The following is a 12,500-nucleotide window of genomic DNA, read 5'->3' as shown; positions in this document are numbered from 1 at the left end:
GAGAAGGAGCTGGGAGAAGTTCTGAAGAACACATTAGAAGGTCTGGAGAAACTTCAACACTTCCTGGTTGCAGTGGAGAAGCTCGCTGTCACGTCACTGTTCGTCTTCATGGGCGACAGCTTCATGCCAAAGGGAGTGAGTTCCATGTCCGTACGTTCAGTGATCTCTGCCGCCAGAATGGTGTCTCCTCTCCTCGTCTACTTCAAGAGAGACGATGGAGCTTACTTCCTGCCGAGTCTCAGCAATGTGGAAGTCCTGGCCTTCCAGCTGGACAAATACATCCGCGTCACTCAGCAGATCTGTAAGAAGATGGAGTCTTTTTTGTAAGTATTGACCACATCCTTTTGATTACAGCATGTAGGTTTATGATAACTTTAAATCAGATCTGACAAACTGCGTTTTCTCTCTCTGCAGATCCAGGAGCATCTCAGGCTCTGAAGGTGTTCCTGAGTAAGTATCATCCAGACAGGAGCTTCTTGCCGTTCATGTTGACTTCTTTTTCAGTCACTTATATAGTGGAAGTGAATAAAAGTGAACAAATGAACACAATAAACAGAAACACATTAGATCTTTGTCTCTATGACATTTCTGCTCTGTGTCTGAGATGTTAACATTTATTACATTTATAACATACAGATGTTAGAACATCTGTAATATGATCGGTCACTAACGTAATCCCTACACTATATAACCTCAAATATCTAACATACAAAGTGAAGGTTTATAATAGTTTTTTTTAGACAAACAATCACAGTCTTGAATGTCAGCACTTATCCCCACACTTCCTTGTTTACCCAGAAGACAACACAGTAGTCATAAACAATAAGGGTCACTAGGGGCAGATTGTTAGCATGGGGATTTGAACTGATGACCTGCTGATCACTAGGCCACAGATTAAGGCACTAAACATGGCTCAGAAGGTACCAGGTGAAACAGGCATAGCTGTGTGATTTACAACAAAAAAGAGCATTAAGTTCAGAGCAGAGTTTTATATGTTAGTACAGCAGTGTAGAATCTACAGCAACAAATCTGTGGCCATAATTGTTCTAGTCTGTCTAGAGGAATATTATTGTGGCTTATAGTTGAACGTCATCTTGGTGACAGCAGAAGACTGTCAGTGGTTATGAAATAATGGAAGAACATCCATGTGAAGAATTAATGTTTAACATCACATGCATTATGTTCCAGATGGATAAATGGGAAGTCTTCAGTGAAATTAAATTTGATCATGACTGAGGAGCAGAAACACTATGATCATTTACTCCAGCTAAACAAAATCAGGTAAAAGTTTTTATTTATTTATTTATTTATGAACCTTTTCAGTTTTTATTATTTTGAAATGAACCCAGATGCTATAAATATTTCTGAACCTTTTCCTTACAGGATGGACGAGTCGTTCAGGTTGACTTACCTGTTCGGTGTGAATGCACAAGACTTCATTAAGTTATTTAGTGAGCGTCACAACAGAATGCTTCAGTTCCTGTGTGATTTAGATGAAGCTGCAGTTCAGTTGAACAAGATGAAGTTGGGCTCCAACATCTCCACTGTGGCTGGAAGTTCAGTCGGTATTGCAGGAGGTGTTTTGTCCATCGTAGGTTTAGCTCTCGCTCCCGTTACTGCAGGCGTGTCTTTGGCTCTCACACTCGCAGGTGTTGGTCTCGGAGTCACCAGCGGCGTTAATGGCATTGTTACAGGCATCACTGAAATGGCAGTCAACAAACATCACGGAAACAAGGCCAACAGGATTTTCATTAGATTTATGGAAGATGTGCAGAAGATCCAAGATTGTGTGGAGGACGTGGCCAGCAGGGAGTCTCCTATAGCAGATGATGTTTTAACAAAAGTTAAAGTTATAAAAGTGGCTGCATGTGCTGGAGCTGTAGGCAAAGGTATTGATGCCCTTGTGGATGGAGCTTCAGCTGTAAAAGCTCTCAGAAGTAAACAGATAATTGCAAAAGCAGTTAATATTGGCCTTCAGGAAGCTAAAGCAGGTCGGAGCATCAAAGGACTGGCTGCAGATCTTCCAGACATTGGGCAGCTGGCTAAAGGACCTCCTCTGGCCCTCTCCAAGTCAGCCAGAGCGGGGTTCATAACTGTAAATGCCCTCTTTATTGTTCTGGATGTCCTGTTAATCTGTAAAGACAGTATCAGTCTGTCCAAAGGAAGCAGAAAAAAAGTGGCTCAGCTCATTCGCTCCAGATCAGTTCTGTGGCGCTCAGAAGTGGAGGCGTGGAAGAAGATCTATGACCATTTGTGTGAAGCAACGTCATGGTTTTATAACAATCAGGAAATTCTAGAGCAGCCTTTCACTTTTATGGAATAGATATTGATTATTTGTATTGAATATTAATCATTGCAGATCCTCCTGTAATCTTAAAGGTTTGGGATAAAATGTTCATGCTGTTAACAGAAATCAGACAGAACAAAACTTTCACATTTTGTACTTCTTCAGTTCTGCATCTGCTTCAGTTTGTTGAACTGCTTTGGGTCTGAATCATTAACTATTCATTCAACATCTTCTACTTATATAGTGCTTCATTTCTTTTGTTTAAATGGACCTTTATAAAGTTCCTCTGATGTGTGATTTATAATGAAAATGTTTTTCTCATATGTTTTGTTATGAGAGATTACTACAGAGAGTTTAGAAAAGTGAAACATGTTTATTAAAGTTTATTCATTCTTTATAAATCCCCAGTTCTATTGTCAGGTATAAATTACTACACACTGAAAATGTATTTATTTATTTAAATAAAATGTGTACACTAGAAGGTGATGGTGGTTTAGTGGTTAGCCTCAGACCTCCAGGACATGTGCTGTAGACTGAATGGTATCTCTAAATTGTGTGTGTGTGTGTGTGTGTGAGACGGGTTCATACCCTGTTCATGGTGTCCCTCTCCTGATGCTCCGTCCTGAGGATGGACTCAAATCAAATTTGTTCATATCATTTGTCACATACACGTATGACATGCAGTGAAATGCTTTAGGTTTTCACACATCCCAGGTTATTATGAGCCTGGGGTCAGAGCACAAGGTCAGCCACAGTGTGGCGCCCCTGGAGCAGGTGAGGTTATGAGTCTTGCTCAAGGACCCCATGTTGATGTCTCAGCAGCTTGTGGGCTTGAACCCTGACCTTCTGATCAGTAACCCAAAGCCTTAACCACTGAACCATCATGTCCTTACACAGACTCCAGGCTCTTTGTGTAAGTGCTACAGATGATAATGAATGTTCACACTTGAACCTTCTCCTCTTCTTACTCCATCATCTGAGCTTGTGATTTTAACTGAAATCCATTCCTGACTTTATTTATTTTTTTTTAAAATCACTCCTATTTGTTGTAATAAATCCAGCTGTAGACAGAGTCCAGGACTCGAACAGTGAGAGTTTTGTTTCAGACTCGTGACCGGAGCTTGTGACTCATTCACACAAACATTGGGCTCGTTTCTGCACAGTAGGACGATGAGATCTTCTCCTGAACTTCAGTGTTCAGTTCTTTCACATCCGTGAGCTCCTACACCACATGCGTCTGTGAGGTAAAGCCACATTATGATGATGTTTCTGTACTGTATGTGAGACAGATGTGTGTGTGTGACCTCAGTGTTAGCTTTTAGCTTTTTTTGTTAGCTGGTAACTTTAGGAAAATGTCATGTTTAAGTTAAGTGTTTATTTGAATGCCTGATTTTTGTAGCTTGCTGTTTGATTTGACTGAGGATTAGTTTGTGTTTATGACTTTATACATGAATCATTAACACACAACAGATTATCAGTAGTAATTAAATCTCTTAAAAACATTAAGAGCTCGAACTAAGGTTTATTTCATATAACAGGTTAATTCACGTGTAACGTCTTAGTTGGAAACTAACCGACAGAAACACGGAGGCGGAATAAAGTCACGTGTAAACGTGACAGAAAAGAAAGTGAAACTTATGAGTCACTTTACCGACTCTTTCGAACAATCCGGTTTTAGCTGTAAACAGTTCGGTTCATTTGATTCATTCCGAACAGGATCTGTAAATATTTCAATGGAGTTTCGGTGCTTTGACTTATTAAAACTCAGAATTGATTCCTATTCCATATTCTGTGTAAATAGAGATACGACAGCGTGAGAAGGAAATGATTATTAATGAGTCGAATCCACTGACTCACTGAAAAGAGTCGTTTGGTTTGAACATTACAGCTGTGAAGACGGTTGTGTTTTTAAGGAAGAGAAAAGAAGACATTGGACAGATCTTGTTATTCCGCTTCTTATCTTTTTTTACCCCGTTTTATAGAGATTTGATTCAGAATTGAAGGTAAAGTCAGAAACTCGACTCTGTGTCGTTTGTAGTTGTTCTAACTTCACATCTCACCTGCAGGTGAAAAACAGGGTTTCAGGTCGTTTATTGTTGTAAACAAATTCAGACAAAAGCCACAAACTTGCTGCTTTAAGACTTCTTTAATCTACAGGGAAGAAGAAGAAGGAAAACTGCTCCATGTTCCATGCTGTGAGTCTGAAGAAGACCTGAAACTAATAAACTACACTTCAGTTGAAGATGTTCTCCAAAACCAGGTTTGAGTTGAGAACTGAGTTAAAAGTTTGAAATGTAAATGTAGTACTGCGCATGCTCCATAAACACGGTCTAATCTCCCACTCATTAGCTTTTAAACTGTCTAAATCTGCTGTTCTTGGGTTTTTCACTGTTAATGCTTTCACTCGACTGATTTTTCATCTCCATGAGCAAATTAAATCACAATTTTTATTTGCATTAAATTCAGTATATAATGTAGAACCCAGATCATGTCAGGATTAAAAGTCTGGACATAAAACAATTCCACAAACATCACGGGTTCAGACGTGACACAGAGAGACTGAGAGTAAGATAAGAGTCATTTGTGTTCACTGCTTAACCCTTTATTTGGTCTGATATCTGATATGATTACAGCACGTTCTGTACGTCACAATGATTTTCTTATCTGTATTCTGTAGACGTGTTCATACGCCATCTGTAAGAATTTATCTTGATTAATTGTCACTGCTCTTAAGTGTTTAAACACTTCCTGGTTCTATTTGAGCCACAATGGACTTTGGAGATCCTATTAAATAATATTACAGTAATAAACGTCATGTGTGTTGCTGTTATATTCTGGTTGATGGAGTGGTGTGATGAGTTACTGCTCTCACTCATTACAGAGAACTTCCCTATATTATTGAACACATCATGTAGTTTATTCAGTTTTATCCCTCAGTGTTCATGTGCTTCTACAAACCAACACCTATTTAATGTGCAGCTTGTGATGACTTTAGAGTTTGAGCTCAGTTTGTAGGGCAGCTTCAGGTACTGATATAGCCATGTGTTTTTATCATAGAGAGAAACTACAGGAGCAGCTGAGTGACTACATCTTAGACACTCTCAAATACACTGCAACTGTGAAGGAGTTTTGTGACAGAGAGTCCAAATGGACCCTACAGAGAGAGACCGAGCTCGAAATGATGAGAGACATCAAAGACCGGGCCGATCAAATCACTCTGAAGTTTGAGCATGTTCAGAAGGCAGAGAACAAGACCAAAGCTTTTGGTGAATACATGCTAAGTAGCTTAACTCAGGTTACAGCAGATTCCAAAAGGCAGGTGCTGGAGAAGGAGCTGGGAGAAGTTCTGAAGAACACATTAGAAGGCCTGGAGAAACTTCAACACTTCCTGGTTGCAGTGGAGAAGCTCGCAGTCACGTCACTGTTCGTCTTCATGCGCGAGAGCTTCATGCCAAAGGGAGTGAGTTCCATGTCCGTACGTTCAGTGATCTCTGCCGCCAGAATGGTGTCTCCTCTCCTCGTCTACTTCAAGAGAGACGATGGAGCTTACTTCCTGCCGAGTCTCAGCAATGTGGAAGTCCTGGCCTTCCAGCTGGACAAATACATCCGCGTCACTCAGCAGATCTGTGAGAAGATGGAGAAAAAGTATTGACCACATCTTTACTCTAAAAAGACTTCATGTCCTTGCTTTTGTCTGTTACACAAAAGAGATTTTATAAACTCTATGTTCTCTTTGCAGATCCAAGAGCATTTCATATCATGGAGATGTTCCTGAGTAAGTATCATCCAGGGAGGGTTGTTATTTCCTGTTGGGAGGATGGAGGGGTTTGGTTATGGACCCCGGCAGACATTTTTGTTATTCTAGGTATTAATAAAAGTCCTGTTTAGAGAAAAGGCAATGGGCCTAAAACATTCTTTATAAAGGAGCGAGTCATTTGTTTAAACCCTGACATACCTGAAGAGATGTTGGTTTTATTATATTTTACATCACACCTACATGCCCACAACATCTATTATGTTACAGATGGAAAAATGGGAAAAATTCACTAAAGTTTGACTTGATCATGAGTGAGGAGTCACTGCAGAAACCGTGTGATCATTTACTCCAGCTCATCAACATCAGGTAAAGGTTTTCCATCCATCCATCTTGCATTTGGAGGATTCTGGTGATTATAATATTTTGAAATGAACCCAGTTGCTATAAATATTTCGGAACCTTTTCCTTACAGGATGGACGAGTCGTTCAGGTTGACTTACCTGTTCGGTGTGAATGCACAAGACTTCATTAAGTTATTTAGTGAGCGTCACAACAGAATGCTTCAGTTCCTGTGTGATTTAGATGAAGCTGCAGTTCAGTTGAACAAGATGAAGTTGGGCTCCAACATCTCCACTGTGGCTGGAAGTTCAGTCGGTATTGCAGGAGGTGTTTTGTCCATCGTAGGTTTAGCTCTCGCTCCCGTTACTGCAGGCGTGTCTTTGGCTCTCACACTCACAGGTGTTGGTCTCGGAGTCACCAGCGGCGTTAATGGCATCGTTACAGGCATCACTGAAATGGCAGTCAACAAACATCACGGAAACAACGCCAACAGCATTTTCATTAGATTTATGGAAGATGTGCAGAAGATCCAAGATTGTGTGGAGGACGTGGCCAGCAGAGAGTCTCCTATAGCAGATGATGTTTTAACAAAAGTTAAAGTTATAAAAGTGGCTGCATGTGCTGGAGCTGTATGCAAAGGTATTGATGCCTTTGTGGATGGAGCTTCAGCTGTAAAAGCTCTCAGCAGTGAGGAGATTATTGCAAAAGCAGTTAATATTGGCCTTCAGGAAGCTAAAGCAGGTCGGAAAATTCCCCAGTTGGCTGCAGATCTTCCAGACATTGGGCAGCTGGCTAAAGGAACTCCTCTGGCCCTCTCCAACTCAGCCAGAGCAGGGTTCATTGGCTTAAATGTCTTATTTATTGGTCTGGACGTCCTGTTTATCTGTAAAGACAGTATCAGTCTGTCCAAAGGAAGTAAAAATGAATTGGCTCAGCTCATTCACTCCAGATCAGTTCTGTGGCGCTCAGAAGTGGAGGCGTGGAAGAAGATCCATGACCATTTGTGTGAAGCAACGTCATGTTTTTATAACAATCAGGAAATTCTAGAGCAGCCTTTCCTTCCTTAACATCACCCTGAATTCACAAGCAGGATGTTAAAGATGCTTCAGACCTGTTTACTTTATGTCGGGTTAAGATTGTAAGCCAATACAGAGAGTTTCTGTCTAAAAAATGATTCTGGTGCAGGGTTAAGATTGTGGTGTTAAATGTAGTCCACAGCTTTCATTATGTTTATGTTTGAGACTTGTTTATTTCCATCTTTGTCATGTTCAGATTTCATTTTGTTTAACTGCTGAAACTGGGAATTAAAATATGGACAATAACACTGATTATTTTAATATTTTAGATGATGACAATCACAAGGTGTTGATTAGTCCTTCAAAATTACTCAATTGCCCCTTTTACACCAAAAAGAACCGGGGGCTGGTTCAGAACTAGTCCTGGTGCTGGTTCAGAGTTGGTTCCACTGGTGAACCTTCTAAGAACCGGTTCACCTTTCCATCGGTTAGAGAGCGTCACAGAGCCGAGTGTGACGTCACTGTATACGTGTCACGTTATCGCAGCAGTGACAAACACAAACACAACAACAACAATGGTGGATGTTGTTTTACTGTTAATGCTCATGGCTTTGTGAACCTACATTAACACACAAACGGAGCGAATCCAACGTGTACGTGCAGCTCCATGTAATCTGTATAAACGGAGGTTGTTATGGAGAAAGTACATAACGTTATTTTATCATTAACACAGAAAAAAGTTAGCATTAGCATGTAGCTACTTACTATCATGTGTGCTGATAATGTATCATATCACGGTAAAGTAAAAGTGTATTAAACATTAGTATACTTAAGGTACATTATCAAAAGTGGTAACAGTAGCCCCGCCCACAGCCCCGCCCACAGCCCCGCCCACAAGCTGTTCTTAAGTCTAGACCAGCGATGTTTTGGTGCTACTTAAGAACCACTTTTCCTGGTTCAGAGCCGGTGCTTTGGCTGTCGGAAAAGAAAGAACTGGTTCTAAATTAGGCTCCGAACCAGCACTCAAACTGCCTCGGGGGTAAAGGGGCAATTGATATTTCTGTGTTTATGTCCTTTATATCTGCAAGCAGTGTGGAATAAAACTGTAAACAAAGTTAAAGGTGGGGTCTCCGATATTTGAGAAATGCTTCAGAAAACAAGCTAAACAAAAATCAAAACAAACGTGAGCAGAAAGGGGTGGGGCTTGTCAATATGGGCGGAGAGAGTGTTCAGTGCGCATGTGTGACATTAACAGAAAGCGGTTTTAACATTGACATGGAGGATAAAAACAAAGAAAGAAAGAGAAGAAAGACTTACGATAAGGTAAGAAGTAGGACGTGTTAATATAGGATCAGCTTTCCAGCGCTGGAGAGAACTGAAGGAGCAGGAAGTTGGTCACATATTCACAGATTGGAGTTTCCTGAGTCAATAACTCCTGAGCTAAACGCTGTTACTACACAAATAACACCTCTTTTCTATCGTAGTAATGTAGAGACGCAGCTACAACCGTGTTTTGTGTAGTAACAGTGTTTAGCTCAGGAGTTATTGACTCGGGAAACTCCAATCTGTGAATATGTGACCAACTTTACTTAAGACATTTGTTAAATGTAGTCCACAGCTTTCTATTATGTTTGAGACTTGTTTATTTCCATCTTTGTCATGTTCAGATTTCATTTTGTTTAACTGCTGAAACTGGGAATTAAAATATGGACAATAACACTGATTATTTTAATATTTAGGATGATGACAATCACAAGGTGTTGATTAGTCCTTCAAAATTACTCTTTGATATTTCTGTGTTTATGTCCTTTATATCTGGAAGCAGTGTGGAATAAAACTGTAAACAAAGTTAAGTAATCACACAGGAAGCTCGTTCTCCTGTCAATCAAACGCTTCACTCACTCATTTGTGTCTTTATGTGGTTAACTCTTAACTGTTTGTAGACTGTAAACTTCTGAATGTAATAAAGGACAGTTTATGGTGCACACAGTCGACTAACTTGTAATCGTTACTATAAATGTGTGTGTGTGTGTGTCTGTGTGTGTGTGTTTGTATGTATGTGTGTGTGTCTGTGTCTGTATGTGTGTGTCTGTCTGTGTGTGTGTGTTTGTATGTATGTGTGTGTGTGTCTATGTGTGTCTGTCTGTGTGTGTGTATGTGTGTGTCTATGTGTGTGTGTGTCTGTGTGTGTGTCTGTATGTATGTCTGCGCGTGTGTGTGTCTGTATGTGTGTATGTGTGTGTGTGTGTGTGTGTCTGTATGTATGTATGTATGCATGTATGTATGTGTGTGTGTGTGTGTGTGTGTGTGTGTGTGTGTGTCTGTATGTATGTATGTATGTATATGTGTGTGTATGTGTGTGTCTATGTGTGTGTGTGTCTGTGTGTGTGTCTGTATGTATGTCTGCGCGTGTGTGTGTCTGTATGTGTGTATGTGTGTGTGTGTGTGTGTGTGTGTCTGTATGTATGTATGTATGTATGTATGTATGCATGTATGTATGTGTGTGTGTGTGTGTCTGTATGTATGTATGTATGTGTGTGTGTGTGTGTGTGTGTCTGTATGTATGTATGTATGTGTGTGTGTGTGTGTTTGTGTTTGTATGTGTGTGTGTGTCTGTGTGTGTGTCTGTATGTATGTCTGCGCGTGTGTGTGTCTGTATGTGTGTATGTGTGTGTGTGTGTCTGTATGTATGTATGTATGCATGTATGTATGTGTGTGTGTGTGTGTGTGTGTGTGTGTCTGTATGTATGTATGTATGTATGTGTGTGTGTGTGTGTGTGTGTGTGTGTGTCTGTATGTATGTATGTATGTGTGTGTGTGTGTGTTTGTGTTTGTATGTGTGTGTGTGTGTGTGTGACTGAATACAAAAGTGAAAGAGTCTGAAGTAAATCTTCTGTAGTATCTTGCACACTTCCATCTTCTCCTGTTCCTTCTACTGTGTCTTACAGAAGTGAGTGAAATACGTCCCGACTCGCTCAGTCACTGACGGGTCCTGAAGATCTGCCTCTGTGGATTAAACACACATTAAATCAGGCTACACAATATAGTTTTATTTGTTTGTAAAAATGTCTATTTTTTTAAAAGAGCTGATTCCTGAGTCCAGCATTCACATCAGTAATTAAACACTGAGCACTTTCTTCTTCTTATGTGCATTTTTTTTCAGTTCCATTCAGATTGTTCAATTCAATTCAATTCAAGTTTATTTGTATGGCGCTTTTTACAATGGACATTGTCACAAAGCAGCTTCACAGAACATAAACATAAAACAAAAGGTATGGGTGACACTAGATTGTGTCTCTTTTCAAAGTGAAATTACAAATGAATTGTGACATGCTGATTTAAAATGGACCTGGAATGATGTTCCATAGTGTTTGAGTCACTTTGAAGGAGTTACAGACTCTGAGAGTGGAGTGAAGGTTCTTCTGGATCTGAAGGTGCACCACATAACCATGTCAGGCTAGAAAGAATGTTCAAGAAGAGCTTTATGAATGTGCGTGAACATATGAGACCAAGCTCGAGAGTCTGCTCTGAGATTCTGTACACAAGAAGCATGAAACCAGGAGGATGTTATTATTATTTAGGATGACGATGATTTCTGGCACAATGCTGAAGCAGTGCATGAGCAGTTAAACAAATAGCTGAATGTTCTACAGTGTCCAAGTCAAAGTCCACATCTGAGTCTCTATGAGAATCTGTGGCACTGTTTGAAAATTGTTGTGAACAAAACCAAACAGTCTGAAGAATCTGGAGCAAATCTGCAAAAAGTGTACAGAGCTGATAGGAATTTCACCGACACCAACACACTCACAGCTTCTACCAACTAGCAATCTGAAAGGGGCCAATACTTATGCCAACAGCATCAAGTAAAGTTACTTTCAGAAAAGTCTTTATATATGTCTGATTAATTCCCTGAAGCCGGGGGTCACGGTGTCTTAGTGGTTAGCACGTTGGCCTCACACCTCCAGGGTTGGGGGTTCGATTCACACCTCCACCTTGTGTGTGTGGAGTTTGCATGTTCTCCCCGTGCCTCGGGGGTTTCCTCCGGGTACTCCGGTTTCCTCCCCCGGTCCAAAGACATGCATGGTAGGTTGATTGGCATCTCTGGAAAATTGTCCGTAGTGTGTGATTGTGTGAGTGAATGAGTGTGTGTGTGTGCGTGTGCCCTGCGATGGGTTGGCACTCCGTCCAGGGTGTATCCTGCCTTGATGCCCGATGACGCCTGAGATAGACACAGGCTCCCCGTGACCCGAGGTAGTTCAGATAAGCGGTAGAAGATGAATGAGTGTCTGATTAATTCCCTGAAGCTTGTGGTGTTCAGATGATTATTTAGAAGGTACAGTAGGTGTTTGCAGCTGCTTCACTCTTCATGATCTGTCCTCCATCATTAGGTGACTTTCAGCTCAAATCCCAAACCTGTTCCTGCTCTTTGTGCTTCTTATAGCTTGCTATCAGAAATGTCTGGTGTGTTTAATGACACAGTTTATCACAATATGACCCAGTGGAGGAAAGTGTATGTGTGTGTGTGTGTGTGTGTGTGTGTGTGTGTGTGTGTGTGTTGTGTTAAATCCCTCTTCTCCATTATCTCTATTATTACAGAGACCTTTTCTACTCACCCTTCATGTCTCTTTTCTGATGTCTGTTCTCTTCCTTTTCAGTGTCTTTTATTTTATTTCCTCTCGTTCTCTTCTCCACCTCCTTCTTCCTGGAAGTCTGCTTGACTCTTTGCATCATCACTTCTCTCCTCCTCCTCTCTTCCTCTTTTTGTCTCTCTTCCTCCTCCTCTCTCTGCCTGGACCACTTCATCACTTGGTCACTGAGGAGCATCGATTCTCCGTCACCAAACGCCATCTCTTGGATCTTAGACAAAAGATCTGCGACCTGGTCCTCTCCTCTTTTGGGTCTCCCGTGGAGAGCATGGTACCTCCCACTGCACTTCTCCACCAGCTGTTGCAGCTCGCTATTCAACTCCACCTCATCCTGCAGGGCAGAATCATGGAGGAGCTTGGTGTCCATCACGGTGAACAGGACCAGTGTGTGTCTCCAGGCTTGTGGTCCGAACAGATCAACGTGTTCCTCCGCAACACGACGTTCCCTTGAAGAG

General features: G+C 41.0%; 4 protein-coding genes across 4 annotated transcripts in view; 3 read left to right on the top strand and 1 right to left on the bottom strand.

Moving 5' to 3' along the window:
- Positions 1 to 2,794, top strand: part of LOC132861714 (apolipoprotein L4-like) — a 3,735-nt gene extending 941 nt beyond the window's left edge. The window contains exons 2-5 of the mRNA XM_060893288.1: positions 1 to 323; positions 415 to 450; positions 1,189 to 1,281; positions 1,384 to 2,794. The exon at positions 1 to 323 is cut by the window's left edge and continues 268 nt beyond it. Of these exons, the coding sequence (XP_060749271.1) occupies positions 1 to 323; positions 415 to 450; positions 1,189 to 1,281; positions 1,384 to 2,323 (1,392 nt within the window). The 3' untranslated portion in view covers positions 2,324 to 2,794. The remainder of the gene's footprint in view (positions 324 to 414; positions 451 to 1,188; positions 1,282 to 1,383) is intronic.
- The window catches only part of sgsm3 (small G protein signaling modulator 3), a 234,304-nt gene that overhangs the window by 32,635 nt on the left and 189,169 nt on the right, over positions 1 to 12,500 (top strand). The gene's annotated exons all lie outside the window — the stretch shown is intronic.
- apol (apolipoprotein L) lies at positions 3,942 to 9,384 on the top strand. Its single transcript, XM_060893290.1, has 6 exons — positions 3,942 to 4,290; positions 4,445 to 4,547; positions 5,345 to 5,932; positions 6,027 to 6,062; positions 6,312 to 6,410; positions 6,517 to 9,384. The coding sequence occupies exons 2-6, from the start codon at positions 4,531 to 4,533 to the stop codon at positions 7,448 to 7,450; spliced, it is 1,674 nt and encodes a 557-aa protein (XP_060749273.1). The 5' UTR covers positions 3,942 to 4,290; positions 4,445 to 4,530; the 3' UTR covers positions 7,451 to 9,384.
- Positions 9,686 to 12,500, bottom strand: part of LOC132861716 (GTPase IMAP family member 4-like) — a 4,119-nt gene continuing 1,304 nt past the window's right edge. Inside the window, exons 2-3 of the mRNA XM_060893291.1 lie at positions 12,013 to 12,500; positions 9,686 to 10,405 (exon numbers count right to left, since the gene is read on the bottom strand). The exon at positions 12,013 to 12,500 is cut by the window's right edge and continues 334 nt beyond it. Coding sequence (XP_060749274.1) covers positions 10,332 to 10,405; positions 12,013 to 12,500 — 562 coding nt within the window. The 3' untranslated portion in view covers positions 9,686 to 10,331. The remainder of the gene's footprint in view (positions 10,406 to 12,012) is intronic.

The sequence above is a fragment of the Tachysurus vachellii genome, chromosome 18 (genome assembly GCF_030014155.1).
Source record: "Tachysurus vachellii isolate PV-2020 chromosome 18, HZAU_Pvac_v1, whole genome shotgun sequence".
Lineage (NCBI taxonomy): Eukaryota > Metazoa > Chordata > Actinopteri > Siluriformes > Bagridae > Tachysurus > Tachysurus vachellii.
Note: the sequence above shows the minus strand (reverse complement) of the source record. Positions and strands in the feature narration are given on the sequence as shown.

Coding starts and splice junctions, on each gene's coding strand:
- apol (XM_060893290.1), top strand. Junction 5,933..6,026: donor TGTGAGAAGATGGAGAAAAA/GTATTGACCACA, acceptor TTCTCTTTGCAG/ATCCAAGAGCATTTCATATC. Junction 6,063..6,311: donor TATCATGGAGATGTTCCTGA/GTAAGTATCATC, acceptor ATTATGTTACAG/ATGGAAAAATGGGAAAAATT.